Source organism: Barbatula barbatula (assembly GCF_947034865.1).
Source record: "Barbatula barbatula genome assembly, chromosome: 19".
Lineage (NCBI taxonomy): Eukaryota > Metazoa > Chordata > Actinopteri > Cypriniformes > Nemacheilidae > Barbatula > Barbatula barbatula.
This window is the reverse complement of record NC_136782.1, coordinates 1,546,370-1,573,276: the sequence shown is the minus strand read 5'-3', so window position 1 is coordinate 1,573,276 and position 26,907 is coordinate 1,546,370. Positions and strand designations below refer to the sequence as shown.

The 26,907-nt window shown below is 42.0% G+C and overlaps 1 protein-coding gene across 2 annotated transcripts; it reads left to right on the top strand.

The window, feature by feature from the left end:
• The first annotated feature begins 3,277 nt into the window (after positions 1 to 3,277).
• On the top strand, positions 3,278 to 14,644 carry LOC306908564 (transmembrane 4 L6 family member 1). Of its 2 annotated transcripts, none has more exons than XM_079481559.1 (6): positions 3,278 to 3,398; positions 3,922 to 4,121; positions 4,303 to 4,371; positions 10,541 to 10,605; positions 14,122 to 14,308; positions 14,414 to 14,644. In XM_079481559.1, exons 2-6 carry the CDS (start codon positions 3,951 to 3,953, stop codon positions 14,429 to 14,431), a joined length of 510 nt encoding a protein of 169 aa, XP_079337685.1. In that variant the 5' UTR covers positions 3,278 to 3,398; positions 3,922 to 3,950; the 3' UTR covers positions 14,432 to 14,644. The 2 variants fall into 2 exon arrangements, with proteins under 2 accessions (XP_079337685.1, XP_079337684.1); XM_079481558.1 differs by having other exon boundaries at positions 3,300 to 3,398; positions 10,460 to 10,605.
• Positions 14,645 to 26,907: the final 12,263 nt, after the last annotated feature.

Here is a 26,907-nt window from a genome sequence, read left to right as displayed (position 1 = left end):
GCTTGTTGATAGAAAGTGGATAATGTCACAGGGAATTTATTAACAGAGTAATAACAGTAACATATACTGTATAATATAACTTTTTTGAAAATATTATTCGTATAAAAACACATTTAGTTTGATTTAAGTAGACAGTTTCTGGGCCATTTCACTTTAAACATGTAATTTAAAATAAAGGAATCCTGAAGTTCATACATTTTTAGATTTCCTTGAATTTGGCAGTCATTGGGTGGCTAGAGTGCTTCTAGTACCATAAATGAAGAAAGCAGGACCAAGTGCTTGATGGGAAAACAGTTTATTGAAGGTGGTAGTGTAGCATTGTTCTTCTGTTGCGATGTTCTCATGCCAACCTTCTACATTCTTAACCTAGATCTTTACCCAAAGTACTGTCTGTGTGACCAGTCCTTATACCTGGGAACAAATGGCCTTCACACAAAAGACAGATACCATTAGGACCTCCTACGGGAGAACTTACAATGGACAGGATAGAAGGGCCATCCTATGTATTGATCAGTCTATTGCCTTGCAGATAGTCCTATATGTTAACTACGGGTGGGGCACGGGCACAATGTAATCTGTTGATTGCTTGAGCCATTTGGTTCACCTTTTACAGTTATATGTTGATTTCAGGTGGGGCACAGGCACAAAATAACACATCAGATGTTTAGGGTAATTACATCATGAAAGAGTCACAGTGTGACATATTAAAAAGACATAGGCAAAATCCTTCAATATTCCCCTTCATTTCTTGGCCCTTGAAGAATTTTCTTAAAAATCCAACACGAAATACATTATACATTTGTTTTCCAAGTATGTGCAACGCCTGGGATGGAACCCATGACCTTGTCGTTGCTAGCACCATGCTCCTACCACTAGGCAGGAAAGCTGTATGTTTTTACATATAATTATTTTTCCCGAAGTAGAAAAGAGATAATGGTGGATAAGTAAATCTAGATACCCCTTCTACTTTGGTTAATAATACTGGACTTGCGATTTGCATGCACCTCATTGTTTATTGCTACAAATTGAAAACGGTGGGAGAAATAAGATTTAAACCATTTCAAACCTATTCCCTTAATGCCAACGTCATTTTTAGTCTATGTAGGAGCGTGCTGTGGTCGATGCAGCACCAATAAGGAGATACAACCTCGGTCAGACGGCATAAGCAGATCATTTGTAACTCTAATCAGAGCAGTCTCTGTACTGTGATGTGCTCTAAATCCAGACTGGAAATCTTCATTAATCTTATTCCTTTGGAGGAAGGAACATATTTGAGTTGAGACTTTTTCCAGAACTTTAGATATGAAAGGTGGATTCGATATAGGTCTATAGTTAACGAGTTCTCCAGGGTCCAGATGGGGTTTTTTGACAAGGGGCCTTATAACAGCCACCTAATATGCTTTAGGCACATGTCCTAATGTCAGAGGTGAGTTAATAATGCTAAGAAGAGGATCTATAATTTCTGGGAGCATCTCTTTCAGTAGATTTATAGGTATAGGGTCTAGCATGCATGTTGTGGATTTACTGTAGATGATCTAATGATTTTAGAGAGTTCACGTGATCTACGGTAGAAAATAATAGCAATTTCTCCTTAGGGACACTGTTGTTGTTTGTTCGGTGGGTTTCACTTCTGGTTGCATAGTTATAATTTTTATTTACGATTCATTTTTGGTTAATTTAGCCACTGTTTCAAATAAATGAATTATGCTGGTTTTCTTCTATTAGTGATGAAAGGTAGGCAGATCTAGATGTTTTTTAGGGGTTTCCTGTATTTTCGAATACTATCCTTCCATGCAGTATGAAATAATTTAGTCTAATTTAGTTTTCTTGAACCAAATGTCTTCGCTCTGCTGAAGGATTTGAACGTCGTCCACATTTATACTGTAAAACAGTATAAAATCTAAAGTATAATTACAAAGCTGAGTGGGTCCTGATACATATTGTATAAAATTCTAGCGCTCCCCCCCGGCCAGGCAAAGAGTGCAAAACAGTATGAAAACGGTGTGTGAGGAACCCAAAACTCCATTGGAGGAGAAAAAAACCTCAGAGGGAAACCAGGCCTATGTTGTCTAACGCCCATGGAGTTACAGGGTAAGAGTGTCTTTAAAAGCCATTCCTAAAGCATATGTTTCGTTATCTACATGGATGTTAAAGTCACCAACAACAAGGACTCTGTCTGCAGCCAGTACTAGTTCTGTTAAGAACCCAAAGTGCAGCAATTCCTCCCCCTCTGCCATTTAGACAAGACTCATGTTTATAATAATAATATTGGAGGAGAGACTCATATATAGTTATGTAATCATCTGGCTTTAGCCATTTTTCTGTCAAACAGAGCATGTCTATTTTATGATCTGTTATAATATATATCTATTTAAACCCGGGCTGTATCGGAAATAGCCCCTATAACCTAAGATAGTGAATTATTTGTGGCAAATTAAATTTTAGTGGTGTCCGAGTCCGATTCATAGTGTACAGTACATTATTGAGTGCACTCATTCAATCCCATGATGCATCATAATAATGAGTGTACAACCGATGTACACTCAAGGCTAGCTGCTAGCCATCTATGGTGACGCTCGCGCTGAATTAATTCCAGCATCTTGGCAGAAGATGGTGCCCGGAGCTTTTCCAGTATACAGAGTGTATGAATTTACTGACTTGTTTTCGCCGCTCCTTAAAGTGGACTATATTAGTGAACTAATTTAGGGAATAGTGAATGAGGGTATAGTGGGCGCTTTCGGGCACAGCCCCGGTTTTCAGTCATTCAATGCTTACTATTGTGTTAATGTTGCAGTTGCATTTGTTTTGTTCCCCTGTTCTCTGGTCCTGGTCTTTATATTTTTCGGACTGATTATCTGTGTATAATCTCTGCCTGTTTTTGGATTGTGCCTTGGATAACCCCTTTTAATAAAATGCCTTTGGATCCTCACCTCTGTGCCTGTGCAATTTGTCACAAATATGTTAAAAGCAAAATTTAAGTCTAAAGCCCCAAACCTGATGCCAGCGCACAGCGGCTGACAGGGACCAAAACTCCAATAATGTGTTATTTTTAACAGTACACTATTTTATCCAATGAACACCCATGGGCTTTTTTATTTGTATTTGTTTTATTATGTTTGGTGAACACACATAAAGAAACGTTGCTAAGCAGTTCAATCTATAGTTTTCACTGTTTAGTTCTCCATAGTTAAATACTGAAAGTGACCATTATGTTATTTACTGTTTTTTTAAAGGCAAAAGGCAAGGTCACTAACCGCAGGGTTAGACATCTGTGCACGTGCTGGTCCTGGATAACCTTTGTGCAACTAGTCATCACTCACGGCTGTATAGAACATATCAACCCTGGAAGGAACTGAGGTCCTACTTGTACCCTGCATTTTTAGTCCCAACAGAAAAAGGTAGAATTTTTATAATTTCTTAATCTGTAGTAGTTTTTATTCCTATTCATTTCTTTACATGACTCCACATTGGTGGAATGATCTACCTGCTGCTACAAGATCAGCAGACTCTGTTGCCATCTTTAAAAAACGCCTGAAAACGCATCTCTTCCGTCAACATGTCGCTGATTGATTTTAACCTAATTCTTTTACCTTTCTATCTTCTTATTCAAAAAACTAACCTCATTATTCTTAGCTTTGTATACTGTGCTAGGCTTTAATGGACTAGTTTGATGCACTTATGTATTTTGTTGCCTATGTTGTTATAATTGCTTCCAATGTTTCCTCATCTGTAAGTCGCTTTGGATAAAAGCGTCTGCTAAATGACTCAATGTAAATGTAAATGTACTTGCATTTACATGCAAGTATTGCTGCAAAATGCAATAAAGAAAACAGTTTGCAATACATGTACAAATTAATTAAATAATAATAATAATAATGCTTGTTGTTCATATCTCTCTTCTTGAACCAACTCTTTATTCAGGTTAATAAACAATTCATTTGTCTGCCATCATGTGTACTGGAAAGTGTGCTAAATGCACCGGATGTCTTCTGTTTCCATTGGGTCTCTTATCCATAGTCTCAAACATCTTGCTGTTTTTTCCCAATGGTGGTGTGTGGAGAACTGAGGAAATCACAGAAAATATCTGGTTTTTTCCTGGGGTCATCGGAGGTGGATTATTGGTAGGTTTATAAGGACCAACATTGAAACATTCATTCACAAAACTGTAACACTCATCATTCTGATATTATTTCTCAGTTCTTCTGTTTATTATTTAAATGACATAATTTCACGATGTTAACAACTGCAACAAAGCTCTAGTGTGTTTCTTTACCACAAATGTAAATGTACTATATGTTGCAGGTGTTATTACCTGCTTCAGTGATGCTTGCTGCAGGGGTGGATAGGAGCTGCTGTGAAAACAGATGTGTGGTGAGTAACTGATCTGTGCACGAGTGTGTGTGCACAAAGTTCAGCTCTGTGATGAGCCACTGAAGCAACGTTTTTTTTGTGTTAGCATACAAACTACAGTATGTGTTATTGGTTTTGTTATAGCATGATCATTTTTCTAATGCAGTGATTTTGTTATGTGAAACAGTTATACATTAATTTACATCTAAAATGTTTTTGTAACTATTCTGAAAAAACTTGATTTCTTAACTGAATTTCTGAATATCTTTACTGGTTACTGCTCTTTTTAGTGCCACACCACCCTCTATGCCTGGTGTTTCATTCCACCTGAACTGATTAGCTTCTAGGTTAATCTGAGCTTCGTGCTGCCAAACCGTTGGACGTTGGAGTTATTCAAATTCACCATGAAATAAAAAATAACTTTTGGGTTTAAATGTTTATTATAATGCAAATCAGTTGTTCACAAGTCTGGTGTGCTGGGTGGTGCGGACAGGTTACTACAGGGGTGGCAAGAGACATCGGCAAAACAAGAAAAAAACGTGTCACGAACTGCACCGAGACACAGAGGGGTTGAGGATCTACATTCAGTTTTAATCCACATAATCCACAAAACAGGCAAAATCAGGACAGGCAGCAGAGATTCACAGAAAACAAAAGAACAATCCAGGGTGAATACAAAGAAAAATCCAGGGTTGAAAACAAAGACCAACCCAGGGTTGAAACAAAGACTAACCCAGGGTTGAAACAAAGACTAACCCAGGGTTGAAACAAAGGCTAACCCAGGGTTGAAACAAAGACTAACCCAGGGTTGAAACAAAGACTAACCCAGGGTTGAAAACAAAGACCAATCCAGGGTTGAAAACAAGTGAATGCAATACTGACTAATGAGTCCAATTGAAGTGCACTGGAAGTCAGGGTGATGTGAAGATGAGAGTGCGTTTTGAGAGGGCACTGCTGCTGGTGACAGTGAGACAAAGCATCCAAAATATGTTTGTAACTATGCTTCATTCAAAAATGCATGTCGCCTTGCACAATGCAAAAAATCACACACAATTGCAGAATAGATTCTTCACACTGTTAAATGTGTGTCAGTTTTGTGTATGTAGTGATATTCACACAGGCACCAATTGTGTATGCAGCACACAAGACACTAGAGGTGTTGCAAGTTTTGGTCACACGTCACCATGCTCTAACCACAAAACCACGACACCAGTGAATTAATTTCACCTAAACAATCTAAATTTATCTAAATGGATAAAACAAAAATAACAATTATGTAAATTGGAGGAAGGAAATAGTCAATAGTGAACTGCCGTTTGGGATCTGGAAAACAAAGCACAGGAGAGCTTGGGGATTCCATTTGAACGAAACTTTAGTGGAGGTCAACATGGTGAGTAGTAATTTGGCCGAAACCCTGGATAAGTTGCCGGTTAAAATTGGCGAAACCCAGTAAACACTGTAAAGCTTTACGGGGGGTGGAAACTGGCCACTCTACGACAATTTGACCATGGCAGGGTCAGGTTCAAGATTATATGGCCAAGGAACAAAACTGTGTTACCGTGGACTTCACACTTCTCCGCCTTAGTAAAAAGCTGATTCTCTAACAAACGCTATAGGACCTTACGGACATGTTAGGTGTGTTCCTGGAGAGAATATGAAAAATTAACAATGTCATCCAGATACACAAATACAGATAATTGATTAATCATGTCCTCCGACACGGTGTTAATGAGGCCTGGCAGGAGCATTGGTCAAACCAAACGGGAGAACCAAATAATTGGAATGTCCAACTCGAGGAGGAGTGGTGGATGAGTTCCTTTTGTAGAGACTCGCGAATGTATTTATTCATGACCTCTCTTTCATTACCGTACAGGGAATAAAGTCAACCCTTGGGTGGAGAAGTGCCTGAGAGAAGCTCAATGGCGCAGTCATAGGGGCAATGCAGAGGAAGAGAGGTTGCCTGTGACTTGCTGTAAGATTGTGGTACTCCTCCGAGACCCCGACCAGATCGGCAGCCTAGACCTGAAACACAGAAAACACAGAGACAGGAGAAGGGGCGGGACCAAGACAAAACGAGCTCTAGGCCAGGATTATGCTGTGACAACCAAGGATGCCCTAATATAATAGGAATATTGGGGGAATCAAGGACAGCACAATACTCTCACTATGGTAACCAGAAAGGTGAAGTCCTAGTGAGGGGTGATGTGAGTGATGGTGGTGAAGGGGCGGTTGTGGTTTTCCACCATCACTCACTTGACTTTCAGCAAGTCACAAGCCACCTCTCTTCCTCTGCATCACCAGTATGACTGGGCCATCGACCTTCTCCCAGGCACTTCTCCGCCCAAGGGTCGCCTATATTCCCTTTCTGGTCCTGAAAGAGAGGCCATGGACAAGTACATTCTCAAGTTGTTGAATGCTGGGCTCATTCGCCACTCCTTCTCGCCGGCCGGTGCAGGTTCCTTTTTCGTGCAGAAGAAGGACGGCTCCCTGCGCCCTTGTATTGATAACCGAGGTTTGAACGAGATTACGGTAAAGAACAAATACCCCTTACCGCTCATACATTTACATTTAGTCATTTAGCAGACGCTTTTATCCAAAGTGACTAACAGATGAGGAAACATTGGAAGCAATTATAACAACATAGGCAACAAAATACATAAGTGCATCAGAACTAGTCCATTAAAGCCCAGCACAGTATACAAAGCTAAGAATAGTGAGGTTAGTACACTTTAATAGGTCTGCGTTAGCGAGTAAAGATATGATGGTGTAGACCCGGTGGTAGTCTTGTAGGCCAGGAGCATAGCTTTGAACTTTATGTGGGTGGCAACAGGGAGCCAGTGTAACCTGATGAAGAGCGAAGTTACATGCGCTCTCTGCGGTTCATTGAAGACCACTCGTGCCGCCGCATTCTGGATCATCTGGAGAGGTTTGATTGTGCAAGCAGGAAGTCCAGCCAGAAGCGCATTGCAATAATCCAGTTTGGATAAGACAAGAGCCTGGACTAGGACTTGCATATAGTGCTCTGATAGGAAAGGTGCTAATGTTGTAGAGGATGAATCTACAGGACTGGGTGGTGCTGGCAACATGACTTGAGAGGTTAAGCTGATCATCAATTACCTCCCCCAGGTTTCTGGCTGTGCTTGACGGTGTAATAACTGATGAGCCCAGTTGAATGGAGAGGTTGTGTTGAATCTTTGGGTTGGCTGGGATCAGCAGTTCCGTTTTTGCAAGGTTTAGCTGCAGGTGATGATCCTTTGTCCAAAATGAGATGTCACTCAGGCATGCCGTGATGCGAGCAGAGACCGTCGGATCGTGGAATGACCACTCTTGAAACCAGACTGATACCTTCCAGGAGGTTGTTCCGCATGAAAAGGAGTAGAGCTGGTTGAACACAACTCGCTCCAGAGCTTTGGCAATGAAGGGAAGAAGGTAAACCGGCCTATAGTTTTCTAGCAGTGTAGGGTCGAGGGTGGGTTTCTCCAGTAGCGGTTTGATGCAAGCCTTTTTGAACGCTGTGGGAAATGTCCCAGTGGTGAGCGAAGAGTTGATGATGTGGGTCAGAACAGGCACAACGAGAGATGGCCTGGAGGAGATGGGTGGGGATGGGATCCAGTGGGAAGGTAGTAGGAACCAATGACTTTGGAAACATCAACTTCAGCCAGAGGAGAAAAGGCGGGGAGCACACACGTGTCAGGGGTGTGGGCAGGTTCAACAGGTGGTAGTGGTGTAGAAAACTGGCTGTTGATGGCGATAGTTTTCTTTATGAAGAATGACGCAAAATCATCAGCCGTTAACTCCGATGAAGGTGTGGGAGCAGGCGGACAGAGGAGAGCAGAGAAGGTTTTGAAGAGCGTTTCCAATGTGGATGTTGAAGTCTCCTAGTACGACCAGAGGAGTACCATCCTCAGGGAAGGATGAAAGAAGTACATCCAGCTCCTCCAAGAAATGTCCAAGCTGACGCGGGGGACGATAGATAACTACAAAATGACTTTTCACAGGGTGGGTGATAGTAACAGCATGAAACTCGAAGGAGCTGTTGTCACACATGGGTGTTAGCTGTTTGAATTTCCAGTCTTTGGGTATGAGTAGACCGGTGCCTCCACCCCTTCCTGTGATGCGAGTGCTGTGGGAGAAAGTGTGGTTATGGGAGAGGGCAGCAGGAATGGCAGAGTCCTCTGGTTTGATCCATGTTTCTGTAAGTGCTACAATGGAAAGACCAGAATGTTTAGCAAAAGCTATAATGAAATCAGCTTTGTTCACAGCAGATTGGCAGTTGCACAATCCTATTGTGAAAGTAGAAGGGGCAGTTGATAACAGTCATACATTGTGCAGAATTACGTGTTGTCATAACAGTGAGGATAACACATATTTAAGAGAAGATAAAGGAAATAGGGAGAGGAATTAACAATAACAGTAAAGTCGATGTCTTTACTCTCTTCGGTCTTCAAGCAATGAGGGCTGCACGTGACCGCTGCCGCGGTAGGTAGTCGCACTTAAATACCCTTCTACGTTATTAAATTCAACAGGCCGCAGCCCCAGATGACACGCACACAAACCAACCAATGAAACTCGCCTGAGAACGAACGATACTAAACGGGATTTCACCATGTGACACAGCGGTAGTAAACAAAGCGATTTCTTAGTTTAAACACTGCACTAAAACTCAACAAGACATGTTTTTAACACACTTACACAATTCTGTAGCCTTCTGGTGCTAAATTGCTTCTCCTACAGACTTGGCCTAATCCTCCAGAGGAAACACTGTGATCCTCACGGTGGTAGACCGATTCTCCAAGGCTGTCCATTCTGGATGTCAGATTTTGTAATACAGAAGCCAGACTCAGACAGCAGGTGGCAGTCACAAAGAGGGCCATCCTGTAAACCAACGACAGAGACGATCATACAGGCAAAATTTAACAAGGGCAAACAAGCAATAATGATGAATAGGTTGGGGTGGAACAATAAAAACAACAAACAAGGTAGGGGGGTAGGGGAAAAACAAGAGTCCAATAGGGGAAGTCCAAATGGATTACGGCTAGGTGGGGGAGTCACAGTCCAGGGGGGCGCTCGAGAGCTCTGAGTCCAAGGGGACTTGACCGTAGCAGGCTTGGCTGCCGGCTGGCTGAACAGGACTGGTCGCCAACTGGAAGGCCGGCTGAGTCACCGGCTGGGCAGAACTGGCTGATGGCGGGACAGGACGTCGACTGGACATGACTGGGTGTTGACTGGACAGGATGTCAGTGGCTGGTCAGCACTCTCTGGCAGCTAGGCAGCGCTCTCTGGTGGCTGGGCAGGACTGAATACCGAACGCTGGATTACTGGCTGGATCGCCAACTGTACTACCGGCTTAATCACCGGCTGGAATTTCGGTTGGCTCACCAGCTGCTGGACGGGACTGTACTGTGGCTGCGCAGAGCCCCGAACCCTCCGTTGCCTCTTCTTAAGCCTGACCACCCGAGTGGCCAGCTGCAGAAATGAGACGAAGGGGGTGGCTGGCTCCGGGTTGGATGCCTCTGATGAGGACCCTGATGAGGAAAAACACAATAACAAAAAGCTTCACAAAAGGCAAACAAAAACGTTCCACAAGGGGGCAAAACAAGAGATAAAACCATAAGCAAACAAAACTCACTATTAACAATGACGAAGGAGGAAAGTTTGAACTTGGTATTGAGAAATGGCTCTTGTGATTACAGTAGGCTGGGAGCTTCTAATAGAATGCCTTTTAAACTTTTTTTGCAGGGCTGACTTGCTATGCCCCTGCAATATATGCTGTGTTTAAATGTAAACATAAGTTAACCTTGTAAACTCTTATATTCAAATGTTTTTGGTAATATACTTCTGTAAAGCGACCTTGAGCTAAGCCAACTTGAAATAGCCAAGGTGCTATACAAATAAACCTAAAAAAATAACTTATCCCAAAATGCAATTTTTTTATTTAAAGATCTATTAGTGCTCTTTTTAAATAATAATATGCAATTACTTAGTTAAATAACGTGATAATTTAATGGAATATAGTAGTATGATTTTCTAATACTTTACAAACCTACTGAGCCACTGACTTGAAAGTTCTGGATATTTGAACTAATACATGTTTGTGGATGTGTTACAGATGATGATGTCCATGTTGATGTCTGTGCTGGGTGTAACTGGAGCACTATACTGTATGATCGTCTCTGTCGTTGGTTTACAGGATGGCCCTCTTTGTGACACAGGCGATGGAACCTTCATCTACCCCTTTTTTAACCAGACTGCAGAGTAACACCCAAGCACATACACCTCTACATATACTGTAGTCATTTAGGAATGAGTGCATGTTTCACTTTAATTTAAAATAGATTTCCTCAATATGTATACATTCTATTGGAAATGTCATCAAGACTTCACTTCTTAGAACAACTGATTTTGTGCACAGCTTTAAGAGCTTACTTTATTATTAATATTATTACAATTATTTTTATTGAAAATGTATAACAGACAAAACCAAAAAGAAGGTGATAGTTTAGGCCTCTAAGTAACTATGTGAGCAAAGTAAGGGATTAGTTAAAGGTGTGTGAGAGTGTAGAATCTTTTGATTTGTTCTGGGCTTGGTCTAGTTGTCACAAAGACTCTCAAGTCAGTTGTGTGTGTTTACCTGGTGGGGAAAGGGTGATAATGTTAGCCCCTCAAGTGGACTCTATGTAGGAAATATAAGATAATGTAAAGTCGCTGGGGAGGGCAAAATAAATTGCTATGTTGTCACTCCTGATCCATGTCTAAGTACCAATACACTAAGATTTGACAGATTGGTAAAGGCAGGATGAGGTCAGATTTGCTATGAAATCCAACAGAGAAAACAAACCACTATGGTGACATGGTATCAATGGATATCTAGATGAAGGCACAACTGAAGGCACGTGTTTAAAATGGACCCAGTTAGCTGTCATTTATGTCCAAATAGTTCCCATATTTTTGGACTCTTCACTGACTGCATGGAAACAAACAGGCTGAGTTTAACGTTAGAGCCATATATAATGTGCTTGTGAAGATCTCTGTCTGATCCTCCCTGTCCTGTTTGTTGTTTTTTGTGGAGCTCGGGCATGTTGTCTGCCCACCCCCTCCTGTTATCCCCATTAGGTTGCTGGTTTATGTTTAACGTTCTCACCTGGGTTAAATTATGTGGCTTCATTTTGTTCTGTTTATATTTCCTGTGTTTCTTTTGTTCTCTGTCAGACTGAATTGGCTTGTGTTCTCGACCCACTTAGATTATAATTTAATTTGTGTTCTTGACCCGCTGAGATTATTCTCCTTTGTAGTCTTGCCTTGTGGATTTCTACTTAGATATTTCCCTAGTATCTTTACTCTAGCCCCGTTTATCTAGTTTTTCTCTAGGTTAGTTTAGTTATCTGTTGTCCACTCCTGGCTCGTCTTTTAAAAGATCCTGTGCCCTATGTTCCCCCCTGGTTTGCCTCCTGGTTCCTGTTTTGCCAATCCTATCCCATCTCTCCCTGGTCATCTGCCCTGGCTTCAACTCAATCTCTGGTTTCTTCTGTCAGTGCCTTTTGCCTGCCCTTGACCGGTTTGCCATACCATTGCTGCCTGCTACATGCCTTTTGTCCGGAGTTCTGCCCTGATCAGTCACCTATCATTCTCCCCATCTCATCTGATCTGCTTCTCCAACCTCCCCCACTGAGAAGGATTTCTGGAATGTGTATCATCTAAGAACTGTATATCGCTTGCTGGTGAATCTATGCAAACCTCCACTAGTCTGGTTCATGCACACAAACTGCTAGAACCGTTTCCCTGATACTTTTCTCTGTGTTGTGTATTTTGTCAATAGACTTGTGTGGCACTACCTGAGAATATTTCCTGACAGTGCTACCTTCTCCAACAAATTTGAAGGAATTTTTCACCCGACCATCCTGCCAGCTGTGTGCAGTCCAGGAAATCCTCTATTAGAACCTCTGGTGGGTTCTAAGAACAGTTTGATATGGGAGATAGACATTGCTCCACAATCAAGTACTGAGGTGCTCTATTGCATCATTAGAGGCCAAGAGAGTGTCAAGAAATACCCCAAAATGCCCAGAATACCTTAAGGGGATATTTCACTACCAAATCAAAATTTCCCCATGTTTTATTCACCCTCAAGATATCCTAAATGAATATGGTTTTCTTCTGGAAGAATAATCCAGTCAGAGTTTTAATACCACATATCATGTTGTTTCCAAGCAGTAGAATGGGCTTCCAAGCTTTTAAGCTCAGGGGTAGAAAAAGCAGGTCAAGTCTCCATCACCTGACCCAGGCCAGCTAAATGTAGCTAGGAACCTGGAAATGTAAGGGGACTACAGATTCCTATTTAAAATGTGCTGTCACCAATCTGCAACAATGTCATGAATGGGAGAATGTGTGCTATACTAACTTGGCAGCTGAGGCAGAGGATTTGATTTGATTTTTTGATTTGATTCAATTTATTGTCATTACACACATACAAGTACAGTGCAACGAAATGTATTTTTAGAAGAAGATAAAGCATAACATGGGGAAGGTGGGGAGAAAAACATGTACACAATACACCAAAGACAAGACTTGCAACAGGGATAGGTAATCCAGTTCCGACAAGCAGCATCTGATTCTGCTGCCATGATGGCGGCGCATGCATACCCACTTGTCAGGCTGGCGGGTCAAAGCTAGGAGGCAAGGGCTGGGCGGTGAAAGTGTACCCAGTGAATGTGGGCCGCATGGGCTTTGTGGCTAGTTCCACTATAAGGATGTTGAAGCCATCAGGGGACAGTTCCAGCGGTGGATAGTCAGGGAACTTGCCACTGTCACTGAAAGAAGCAGCCACTGGCTATTTTTGTTAAAGCGGATGGACACAGTGTGAGCTATGACTATCTAACTGTGACAGACATCCGGGTCTGATCAGCCTCTTGTGGAGCTGCCTGCCTGGACCTTGTCTTCCCTGTTAGTTTGCTGCCTGCCCTTGTATATTTGTTTGCCTTAGTCCATCTGTGTCACGGTTGTGACCCTAACCCAGAAGTAGACAGGAAAGTGGTAGAAAACAATTACTTTAATGGATAACACAAAACAACCACGAGGGGGTAAACAAACAATGGATACAATAACAGATATAACAGGCTGACTAGACTAAATAAAACAATACTTCACAAAAACCGACTCGACACGACACCTGTTTGCCCCTGTTTTTTTGTGCCTGTTTCAGTCTGTCTATGCAGTATTATTGTTGAACCACGTAAGGATCCCCAACAACAGTCATTCTTACAAATACATTCTGGGCAATACTACATCTTCTATATTTTCAATGTCATTTGGCTTGTATGTACTTTGATTTACGACGTAGTAACAATGACTATGAGAATAATTTACTCATGTTTTGTTAAACAAGTTTTATTTTAACCATGAGGAAAAATAGTTTAGTAGGTATATCACGTAAAACTAAAAGAGCTGCCTGCCTTACAGTTTTCCTCTATTTTTAACTTGATGAATTTAGTGCACTGGCCTCACACTAAATTCCTTCAGGAACTAAGTTTGAGTCCCCTGATTTAGTCCTGTGGCCTCATAGGATAAAAAACTGTTGCTAATCTCAATTCTTATGTTTACTTAACTAGCAAGACACCAAGATCATGCCATTGACAGAGTTCAAAAGTGAGGCTGTTCAGCAAAGCCACCATATGTATCTACTGCAGTAACCATTTGTTCTGTTTCTCTGTCTGCATTTGATTACTAAAAAATTAACTAATTTGCTAGAAGGAAGTAAAAACGTTTCCTCCCCTTCAGGGAGAGCTACCTATTTAACCACACAGCTTGGAACGAATGTGAGAGGCCACACAATGTGGTGTTGTGGAATGTGGTTCTATTTTCAATTCTTCTGGGCGTTGGTACCGTGGAGGCTTTGCTTTTACTAGCACAGGTGGTCAATGGACTCATCGGATGTCTGTGTGGAACGTGTATGAACATGAATCAGGTATGTCCCCATGCAGAAATGTGTTAAAATACGGTCTAAAAAATGGTAGCTACATATATTTTCTGTATTCTATACCCATACGTACACTATATTGCTTTGTTTCAGCAAACTCAGACGGCCTAAACTAAAAACATGGAACCTTTCGATCTACAGAAAATATATGAAAAACCTACTCAAGTGATGAATATTGTGTGGTTTTTGTGAATAATGTATTTTTCTTCTGAAAGTTGACCATTTGGTAATACTGAAACAATAGATGATCAAAATAATGACAATACAATTTTATAGTTATAATTTAACAATAAAAATAAAGTTTGACATAAATGTCTCACCATCAAGAGTTTTTGTTGTTAATTGGAAAACAATATAACTACTTAGGAAGAACTTTTTTGTAAGTTTTTTTAATGAATGCGAAAAGGTCACTGTAATTCTGCAGATAATTTCTTGTGTTCTTTCATCTTTAGAGCACAAACAAAGAGGCTACACTGAACATCAAGTATGGGTTTAGTGAGTTAGTATGGGTTTGAAACAAAATAATGGTAATAAAAGTAAGCACTGCATTCATTTTAGTCAAGGACAAGGAACAACTTGATTCAGCATTATCAGAACTTGATGATCTGAAAAAGGACATCATCACTTCTAAGAAGAGTAGAACTGACAGAGATAATGCTGATTATGCTAATAATCAGGTCTAACTCTGTTCATCATCCATTGCAACAATTCACTTTTTGTGGGGCTCGAAAGTGATCGCGGTATTACGGCATTAGGAATCTGTCTGCTCAGTCTTCCTTGTCCTTTTTATGATTTCAATCAATATTTCCCAGTATGATAGAAATAGGAATCTGTCTGCTCGGTCTTCCTTGCCCTTTGATTTGGAATCGGATTCGGCAATATTTCCCAGTCCCCACATTTTTTAGAAGGACGACAATTAAATACCTCTCATCAAAAAAGAAATGCGGCAGGGGCAAAAAGTGCAAAACAGTATGTAAATGGTGGCGAGTAACCCAAAACTCCATTGGAGAAAAAAAACTATATCCACCAGGCCAGAGGATTCCAGTTCTCCTCTGGCAAAAGCTGTAGCCTCTGCACAAGCTCTACAGTGCTTTCACAACAAGGCAAAATAAAATTAAAATTTAGATGAAAGATTCATCATTAATAATCTAATAGCAGCTGAATTTTTTTAGTGAAGACGTGTCAAGTCTCAGCGTCGTTCTTTATCCAGCTCCATCATCTCAGCTTTTGTCAGGTCTGGGCATGAACTGCATCCTGCCAGCTGCAGTAGCCTTGGAACAATGAGACAAGTCTGGCTGAAAGTAGAGTACATTTCTGCAAGTAAATCAGGTGTTCTTGGAAGTATTCCTTGTTCCCGTTGATCTAACTAATGCAGACTAAAACTTCAGAGGATTTGTATTATGATAGTGTAGTGTATGCAATATTTGGTCTAGATTTAAACTGACAGAGTGTGTCTGCCTCCCAGACAGTGCGGGTAAGACTGTTCCAAAGTTTAGGGGCTAGTGTCACGAACGCCAGTAAAGAATCCTCTGTCCGCCACTGGAGGTCTCATTCTCCTGAATATTAACATTGGCTTTGAACTACATTTCCCAAGGAGCCACATGCTTGGACTGATTACTGCACACCTGATCCTCATCACCAGACTATTTAAAACCTGCCTGTTCATGCAGAATTTGTGAAGTCTTGTTTGCCCCGGCTGCATTTCTGAGCATTATCTGGTCATCGTGTCGTCGTCTGATCGTGTCGTCGTCTGATCGTGTCGTCGTCTGATCGTGTCGTCGTCTGATCGTGTCGTCGTCTGATCGTGTCGTCGTCTGATCGTGTCGTCGTCTGATCGTGTCGTCGTCTGATCGTGTCGTCGTCTGATCGTGTCGTCGTCTGATCGTGTCGTCGTCTGATCGTGTCTTCTGCCTGTGTTTGGACCCTGCTTTGGATTACCGTTTACGACTTTTCTCTGCCTGCCCTTGATCTCTGTTGCACCTGGAGTCCTACTTCTGTTGTTATCTGCCTGCTTTGAACTTTTGCCAGATTTGACTACGTTTGTTGCTCTCTCTCTGATATTATTGTTTGCCCTGTTATTTTGACCCACGCCTGTTTGTACACTGAGCTTGCACCTTTTGTAATAAAGCTGCACATGGATCCTACTCAGTCTGAGTCTTTGTTACAGCTAGATATGAAAAGGACCTACTACCTGCACTTGATTTTGAAATTCTAGGTATTGCCAACTGACCGGACGCCTGAGAGCGTAGTGCACGCAGTGGCGGTTCTACATTGAATTGCACCCCGGGCGAGAACATCTTTGAGCGCCCCCCCCCCCCTCGAAAAAACTAAATTGTGTCATATTTTTCTTGACCTAAACTACAGTGTTACAAATTGAATTTGTCATTCAAATGTAATTGTACCACTGTAGTTGAGGTCAAGAAAAGTATACATGACATTGTTATAAAACAATTTGACAGAGTATTAACACTTAATGATATTTTACTGACATTCAATTTGTACCACTGGAAAAAAAGTGGTCAGAAAAAGATTCATGACAGTTATAATGGCCTCATGACAGCCAATGTCAAAACCAATATGACAGTTAACCCAGCTGTAGTGGCCTTAATTCATTTATCTTCTTATTGGTTATTTGTAATCACGTTTTTTGTTGTGTTCACTTCCGTTTCCTTTATATCCGGTGTGTTATATTGTTTGTCGTGGTTGGTAGGGGGTGAGCGATGGGATGGCCAACTTTCTGTTGACCGTACAAGTAAAATGTTTGTTCTGTCAAATAAAACAACTGTGACGCGTACAGAAGTGTCTCTAAGGCAATATGGTTAGATGCCGAAACACCAGCTAAGTAGTGTCTTACATTCAATTATTAATCTGCTATGTCATGTTTTTATGACAATTATGACAGGTTAAGATGTATTGGTTAATGTAAAGTTGTCAACAAAGACCTCAAACAAACAATATTTGCATTAAAAATGTCATAATTGAGCGAATGACACTTAATGACAGTTGTCATAAACATGCATAAAACCTTCATATTCATGACATGTGTGATGTAGCAAATAAATAGCAAAGGTTATGTTCGTCTAAGAAACTAGCTACAGATTGGAAAATTCTGTTTGCTCATTACGGGACCTTACATTAACCCAACTGATGGAAATAAATAATAATAACTGAACTTGTAAGAGTTTTGTTGCAAAGCACAATATTATGGTGAAATTAGATCTCGTGTTTGTTGACTTGAAACCAAATTTGTTCTACCTGCCCTGCGCGGGACTCGAACCGGCGTCCTCCTGAATGAGAGTCAGGTGCTCTAACGACTAGGCTAAACACTGCAGTATCTTTTCACACAACATGGCAACATGGATACAGTAATCATAACACAGAGAGCATCTTTTCAGCATACAGGGGCGCCAATTTGCCAATTCCCCACACAATGAATGAATAGATAATAGATAACCGATTTGCGGTGGCCCAGAGTTTCTTTTACTGCTCGTGCCGGTGCCGCCCCCCACGTGACATGAAAAAATGCCGCCCCGGGCGACTGCCCGGTTCGCCCGTGCCTAAAACCGCCACTGAGTGTTATGGATGTGGACAGAACCCAAGCGCAGGCAGACATGTGTCGAACAAGACTTTAATCCAAAACAAAGACCCTCGATGGGGAAAACATGAACACAAACAAGACTGAAAACTAAAACTTCCCACTAGGGGAACAAAACAAACAAGGTCTTAAGAAAAACAAACTAAGTCCACAAACTTGAGTCCAGGGAACAGGAACACAGGTAATCCAGACAGACTATGAAGGGTTAATGTGCAAAGTGTGCAAAATGAACCGACAAGAGACAGACGGAAACTGGGGCTTGATAAAGGGAAACACTAACAAGGACAGATGACACAGGGAGAGTGGCGGCAGGTGACATGGATGAAACACTAAGGGAAAGCTAACAGGAGGATTGCACGAGGCAGGTGAGGGGACTGAAACACTAAGGGAAAGATGGACCAGGGCTGGAGACAAGACTAACACTAATGGACCGCTAACCGGGGAAACGAGGGGGCGGGACTAAAGGAAGTGACACCGGAGAGAGAGCATGGCTTCTCAAACCAAAACAATGCTCATTCTCCACACAAAACACATGGGACTGACATGATCCTGCCACAAGACTCGAGAACCAAGACAAGGAGAGGCAGGATCATGACGGAGTCCCCGTCTTAAAGAACTCCTCCAGGAGTTCTTCAAGATCACACTAAACATGACAAGACAGACAGACAGACAGGAGGACAGACACCATAAACACAGAACAGAACACGCTAAGGGCAGGGCTAACCTGACTAAAAAGGGATTGGGGTTGGACAATAAAATAAACATCAATGGGAAGGGGGGAGGTGAAATGGGTGGGACAAACTTGGGAACATAATAACTGGGTGGGGACTTAGGAGGGAAAGGACCCTGCTTCCTAGAGCTGGGCGGAGGGGTGGGGTAGGAAGGCCTGGGCATGGTAGGGATACCTCTCTTGGAGTAGGAGGAACTAGAAGGGGTAGGGCATGACAGGAAGGCCGGCTGAGAGGCCGGCTGGACAGGACTGGGTGCAGGACTTGGGACCAACGGACTTGGGACCACCGGACTTGACGGGACCACCGGACTTGATGGGACCACCGGACTTGACGGGACCACCGGACTAGACGGGACCACCGGACTTGACGCCTGGGCAGGGCTGGATACCGGCTGCTGGGCAGGACAGGATGGTGCCACTCTCCTCTGCTTCTTCCTCTTTGACCGGCTCACAGGACGTGTGGCCGGCTGCAGAGTAGCGGTGGGGGACCCCACTATCTCCGTGCTGGAAGAGTCGGACGGGGAGTCCCACGACTCCCGCCGTCCATGCCTACCACGGAGGCTAGCTGGTGGTGGAGCAGAGGGTGAGGGCGCGGTGGTTGTCAACACCCCGAGCTTCAGGGCAAGACCCTCAGGGATGGAGCCCGACGGAGATGCAAAACACGGATGTGTTGAGACTCTGGGCTCCGGTCGGCTCATGACAAACCTGAGCACACCCTCGAAGTCCAGCGGTCTCAGCCTCCTTGTCTCCGCTGGTGATAGGGGAACCCTGAGGCCGTGGATGAATGCTGCGGTCACCTCCTCCTCTCCGAGGACCATCTCTCCTGCAGCTTCCAGAAACCTATCAAGGTAGTCCGCCAGGTCAGAGTTATCCTGGCGAATGCTGCAAAGGGGACGAGGCTGGGGGGACCTTGCAGCAAACACTGCTGCCTGCTGGGTTCTTCTTGGTCGGTTCATTCTGTTATGGATGTGGACAGAACCCAAGCGCAGGCAGACATGTGTCGAACAACAAGACTTTAATCCAAAACAAAGACCCTCGATGGGGAAAACATGAACACAAACAAGACTGAAAACTAAAACTTCCCACAAGGGGAACAAAACAAACAAGGTCTTAAGAAAAACAAACTAAGTCCACAAACTTGAGTCCAGGGAACAGGAACACATGTGCAAAGTGTGCAAAATGAACCAACAAGAGACAGAGGGAAACTGGGGCTTGATAAAGGGAAACACTAACAAGGACAGATGACACAGGGAGAGTGGCGGTAGGTGACATGGATGAAACACTAAGGGAAAGCTAACAGGAGGATTGCAAGAGGCAGGTGAGGGGACTGAAACACTAAGGGAAAGATGGACCACGGCTGGAGACAAGACTAACACTAATGGACCGCTAACCGGGGAAACGAGGGGGTGGGACTAAAGGACGTGACAACGGAGAGAGAGCATGGCTTCTCAAACCAAAACAATGCTCTTTCTCCACACAAAACACATGGGACTGACATGATCCTGCCACAAGACTCGAGAACCAAGACAAGGAGAGGCAGGATCACGTGAAGGACTGTAATACAAGAGAAGTCCACTGAAGTTATTAGGAGCTAAACCATGCAGGGCTTTATATGCAATAAGTTAATGCGATGCCTTATAGGTAACCAGTGTAAGGTTGACAGAACCGGGCTTTTTGCTCATACTTTTTTGTACGTGCAAGAACTGGTTTTGGACCAGTTGGAGATTTTGTAAAAGGTCTGCTGAGTATAGCCAGGGATTGGGAAATGCAAGTTGATTAATACCACAGACTTACTTTTCCCTTGGAAATCGCAGCGACCAACCTGCAGCCGAACATGGTTCTTTGTTCCAGCTCCAGTAGGACAGTCCTCATAGTTGAGTTGAATGTACCTTGGGAACAGGTTAGCATGAAGCATTTGAAAGAAAGGATCTCCGGTGTGCCAGCTTGGTAGTGAAAGCTGAAGATGAGCGGAACCCGGTTGAAGTGGGCTGTAGGTGCTTAAGGAAGATCAGAGGACAGGACCAACGGACGGTAGACAAAGAACTTGCCACTGTTGCTGAGAGAAGCAGCCACTGGCTGCTATAACAACCTTAACCAAGGGGTTGGCGCATATGGTTGCGTTGATTTTGGTAATGTGTTGTAATGTTGTGCCATACGTGACCATGGGCACTGAGCAAACATTATCGGTGTGGGCATTTCTAAATTTCTAAATAAATAATTATTTAGTAGAAGTCCATAAGAAGCGCCAAACATCATGTCAAAATACGTGCCTGCTGCAGACGTGTCGAAAGGGTTTATGATAAAAGAGATGTCTGTTCAATTTCCACGCATCTGAAGCAGGTACATATTGTAACATGATGCACGATTCACAAAGGTTCATGTGACGTGCTGAACACATATTTTGAATTACTGCTGGCCCTGAAGATTAGGCACCGATAGCCACTGCTTAAAAGTCTATATGAACTTTTAGACGTCAAGCGTGACCCTTTATAACGTTATTACGAGAAGTCGTGAGCGCTTTCGCAGAACAGAGCAAGGCAGGCATTAGTGTTTATAAAGCATATACATTTGAAATTTTTTTGGAAAATTATTGATAGTTTGGCTAGATAAGACCCTTATTCAAAAAAGCCTTTTTTATCTTTAAAGCCCTTTGAAGCTGGACTGAAACTGTAATTTTGCCCGTTTGGAGTCCATTGAAGTCCACTATATGAAGCAGGGGTCCCCAAACTATGGCCCGCGGGCCGAATACGGCCCGCCCATAGATTTGGACCGGCCCTCTGAACAATGCCTCATAGAGTGTTCACACCAAACACGAATGAAGCATTAAGCGCGAGTGATTTACATGTTAATTCATTGCGAAGACGTGATGACCTACTTGCTGACGCGAATCGCGTTCGAGTAGAAAAATCTGAACTTTGGCAGACATTCGCGTTGCGTTAACCATTCAGGAGCTAGCTCTAGTAGGGCCGTGAGCGAGCGGCAGAAGCCCCTCCCATGACGCAATTTGCGTCTTTAATGAAGCTAATTTCACGTGCGAATGATGCGAGTAAACTCAAAATGTTCAAGCGTCCAACTACAGGCGAATAGCGTGATTTACCATGTTTGGTGTAAACACTCTATGAGACATTTAAAAAAATATTTTTTAAATATACGGTTTCACTAATATCATGTCTATATTTGATAATAAATATTGGCTTTCAGACACAAATTTCGCTAAGTTACTAACATAGCCTAATTATTTGTAAAATTAACCTACCAACAGAATGCTATGCTCAACATAACATACCATTCCGATAGAACAGCTGACGCGCAAACCCGCGGAAAATTTTAAAGAGACGACAATATGGCCAAGCGGTTGGGAAAGAGAAAGCTTCATTAATATGCAAGTGATATGCAAGTAAATGTTTTGAATTTGAGTAGCACTCAATATGAAAAAATTCATTATGATAGTAATAACAATGCTCTTTAAATAGGCTATATCGCTTGAAAAGTAATCATTTGTTTATACGGTGCATTACACAATAAACTATTCTACCATTAGGAGGCATAATAAATAAATTTCAAATCATAATAAAATCTCCACAATAATTCAAGTAGTACATCCGGCCCATGTAATTTTCTGTTACAAACCGACCCGGCCCCCCATTAAAGACAGGGAGAATTATGTGGCCCTTGTTTGGGGACCCCTGATATGGAGAAAATCCTGGAATGTTTTCACCAAAATCCTTAATGACAACAGGTGTGAGTAAATTATCATGAAAATGTATGAAAGTGATAATTTCCTTTAAATTATTTTAAAGGTAGTTGAGAGGTCTTATTAGTTGTCATCTATTTAATAATTGTTATACATATGTAAGTGTTAGGACACTAGGACTCTGGAGGTGACACCTCAGAGCACTTAATTGCTTAGCCGGCTATTTAGGGAGATGTAGTCTGAGCGACAAGCCAAACTAGCGTTCCAGCATAGCATGTCGGTACAGCGTGGGGAATGAAAGCACCAGGATTGTGGGTTTAAACTAGTGCTGTTGTCGTTGCTTGAGGTTGGAGATTGGCCAGTGGACAAATCTGGTGTTTTGGGCAAACTGTTGCAGGTACCAAGTTAGAATATTAAATGTTATGTTGTGTTTCATTGTAAAAGCTTGGTATATTGAATCTGTGTCCTCTGTCACACTAACGCAGTGTGAGATTGTGGTGAAGACGCATGGTGCAAACATTTGTTGGCTACTCAGTGAACGTGGGCAAACCGTTGCAGGTACCAAGTTAGATTATTAAATGTTATGTTGTGTATCATTGTCAAAACTTTGTATATTGAATTTGTATCTTCTGTCACAGTAACGCAGTGTGAGATTGTGGTGAAGACACAGCGTGCAAACATTTGTTTGCTACTGAGGCAACGTGTCCAGTCACTGTTTTTCCTGTTCATTTTAGATATACAAACTGCCTACCATAATTTATAACCTGCCGAGAAAGAGAGAGGGGGTTTGTGTTTTTACAACGTATGTTTGTTTTGAGTTTCTTTTTACAACTTTATGTATACTCTGTGGGGTTCTTTTATTTCAAATACTTATTGGGTAACGTGTAGTTTCCCAAAGAGACAAACGCCTGCAGTGGTTTGTGTGTTTGAAGTGAAGGGGGGGGGAGAAATTGTTGGGAATCACGGTTATACCTGTGTATTCTTAACTCCTTTATTAAGAGTGACGTGTGGTGTGTTTTGGATTCTGACACGTCTCTGGAGGGAAACTCCGTACACACCCTGTACCATTTGGTGTTTTGATTATGAAACTTCCCTCAAAGTACGACAGTTGTCTTTTTAATTGTTTATATAATTGAACTATTGTGAAATAAATAAATGTATATTTTTGACACACCAGCTTCCATCTGCGTCCTTTAATTAGGGTGGCTTGCGTGAAACCAGGTAGTTCTTTGGAACTGACTATTCTTTTAATTCATTGGTCTTTGATTTATTGGAGTAGTTGATTATCAAATCCGAGACCACTGGTCGCCACACATATAATAATTTACATTCTTGTTATTACTGTAATATATATTGTGCAACATAACTTGTTTACCTTGCTGTGTCGAAATGGAATGAATTTTATATGAGCTCGTCTATATCACTCTAATTGATGTAGCCAAATAAATGAAAGGAAGGATCTTCTATAGACAGAAGCAGAGGTTAAGGTCCGCTTTAACTGTGAAAGAGCCACACGATGAAAGTAGCTAAATGTTTTATGTTTGAAAACTGTTTTATCATAGAAATGTTAGGACCATTCACATGTTTCTTGTAAAAACACTTGCAAAATGCTGGCTGTCTCGCTTTTTCCCTCTTTCTTTTTTTAAGTTATATTTAAGGGGATTTAGGCTTTTTTTATAGGACAATGGAGAAAATTCAAAAGCTTTGGTTAGAGACAGGGGAGTGGGACTGGCAAAAGACGCTTTTGACGGGAAAAGAACTTGGATCATGCTGCAAGATAAATGGCAGTATAGGTCAACACACTGACCATAGGGCTATTGGCACCAACCCCTTGTCCCTCTTTATGCACACCCCTGGGGTTCGCCGTTACTATTTGAGCGTGATTTACGTGCATTAACATTTAAATAACAAACCTGAGTACATAACCGATGTCCAGTATTGTCACGGTCGCGAACAGACGGAGGTGAACTGTTAAAAGTTTTTGCATATGGGCCAGGACCCTACATGCTACGCCACTGTATTCTAACACATGTGGAAGAAAACTCACATTAAAGAAATAACGAAAGAAGTCACATTATGCCTGAATGACTCAACTTATAAGTGGATTAATCATTATATTTCTATGTCAATATAGTTCTATGATTATATTTTACTATATTAAATGGACACAGATTCACTTATAAATGATTCAGAGCACAATTTGGCACGTTATAAATGGGTTCATAAATGACCCACGGCATCATTCACTACCCACTTACCTCCCCTTCATTCATTTCTTTTAAGTCAAATTCCACCTTCCTAGTAGTTCTCAATCTATGTCTTATCAAACAATACAACAGGAAAACAAATGTGAAATTGCAAAATAAGCTCTTATAATACATTTAAGGTATAGTGTCTTCCGAACGCTATTCGAGGATCAGACACACTTACCCAATTTAAATCTAGATTAAAGACACATCTTTTCAGCCAAGCATTCACTTAATGCAAATATGCTAAATAAATGACCGGGAGACTGCATTTATTAGATATTATTTACTAGAATAATTTAACTTGTTTCATTAACACCATGCAATGTGTTTTACCTTTTTTGTGATTTTCTTATTTTCCACTGTAAAGCTGCATTGGAATGCACGTTGTGAACAGCGCTATATAAATCAAATTGTCAGGAAATGGGGGAGCAAAGACAGGATACAGACAGCAGGTGAGGGGTAAACAAAACTTATTTAATTTAAATGCAAAAAAAAACACGAGGGGGTAACAACAGAACAAGGGTATAAACATGAAGGGTAAACAGTAACATAGACTAACTAGACAAGACTAAACACAACACTAGATATTAACTACAAAACTAAACTAGATTAACACAGCAATACAGACCGGTAGGGTGACAAGGAACAAACAAAGCAAAATGATCCAGCACAAGACAAAAGACACAGGGGCATTAAATAGGGAACCAAATCATAAGGGGAACAGGTGTTGGGCATGGAATAATTATCAATTAATAACGAGAAGACGAGGGGGCGGGAACATAGACTAGACACGAGAGAGCACATGGTATGTCATAACAATATCATATCTTTCACACACTAAACAAGGAAAAAAAACAGGGTTGTGGTAAGGTTTAAGCAGTGTGAAGGGGATATTCTGTAGTGAGGTGGGAGTTGGAGACGGTAGTTGACTGGGTTGACCTGGTGCAGGATAGGGAAGGGGGCGATGTATTTGGGACTCCCAGGTGGACAGCCATACCAGTTGTCCCGGCTGGTATTGGGGAGTGGGTGAGCGTCGGGTATCAACATTAATCGTAGGATCATGGGTACTGTACCTCCCAATATTTTGAATCTTCCCTCTAGCCTGGTCTTTGGCTTGGGGGTGATATCTGAAGGTAAGGCTGACTGTGATTTTGAGGTGCTTCAACCGGAGCAGTTGATATTGAACTGACAAGAGATTTGCGATAGAAGAAAACCAGCACAACCCTAGGTTTTTATTTAACACAGTGGCTAAATTGACCACAAATAAATCCAAACCCTACCCTGGAAACTAGTTAAATACAGACCTATATCGTATCTACCTTTCACATCGAAAGTTCTGGAAAAAGTAGTCTCAATTCAATGAAGATTTCCAGTCTGGATTTAGAGCACATCACAGAGACTGCTTTGATCAGAGTTACAAATGATCTGCTTATGGCGTCCGACCGAGGTTGTATCTCCTTATTGGTGCTGCTAGATCTTAGTGCTGCATTCGACACCATTGACCACAGCACGCTCCTACATAGACTACTTATCTGACCGTTTTCAATATGTAGCAATAAACAAGGAGGTGTCATACAAATTGCAAGTCCATTACGGTGTAGGGTCGAGTCAGACCAAAAGGTTACCACCTGGGATCGTAAAACCCCAAACGCCCTATGTTATCTTCTTTTTGTATTGATCAGGACACATTACCAATACTCACCCTTGAGCTTCAAAGGGATTCTTGGGGGGGAGGACTGGGCTGTTTCTTAAGGTGAGAATGGCCATATGGCACCAGAGACAGAGAGCCTCAAATGCTTTCCTTTAATGGCTGTGGCCTAGTGGTTAGAGCGTTGGGCTTGTGATCAGAAAGTTGCACTATTAGGTGGTTGCCCTGCAGGCCTATTACAAAAACTCCAACTGGTCCAAAATGCGGCAGCTCAAGTTCTTACACATACAAAAAAATATTAAAAAAGCATATTAGCCCGGTTCTGTCAACCTTGCACTGGTTACTTATAAAGCATCACATTAACTTTAAAATCTAGTTTATTGCCTATAAAGCCCTACATGGTTTAGCTCCTCACTACTTGAGTGAACTTCTCTTGTATTACAGTCCTTCATGCGCACTACGCTCTCAGGCGTCCGGTCAGTTGGTAATACCTAGAATTTCAAAATCAAGTGCAGGCGGCAGATCCTTTTCCTATCTAGCGCCTAAACTTTGGAACAGTCTTCCTGCACTGTCCAGGAGGCAGACACACTCTGTCAGATTAAATCTAGACTAAAGAGGGGAACTGGAATCCCCTGGTTAGGCCTGGTTTCCCTCTGAGGTTTTTTTCTCCT

Excerpts from the sequence above, each read along its gene's own strand:
- LOC306908564 (XM_079481558.1), top strand. The coding sequence starts at position 3,951 with ATGTGTACTGGAAAGTGTGCTAAATGCACCGGATGTCTTCTGTTTCCA. Across the intron at positions 4,372-10,459 it reads GCTGTGAAAACAGATGTGTG|ATGATGATGTCCATGTTGAT; the intron begins GTGAGTAACTGA and ends GATGTGTTACAG. Across the intron at positions 10,606-14,121 it reads TTTTTTAACCAGACTGCAGA|GGAGAGCTACCTATTTAACC; the intron begins GTAACACCCAAG and ends CCTCCCCTTCAG.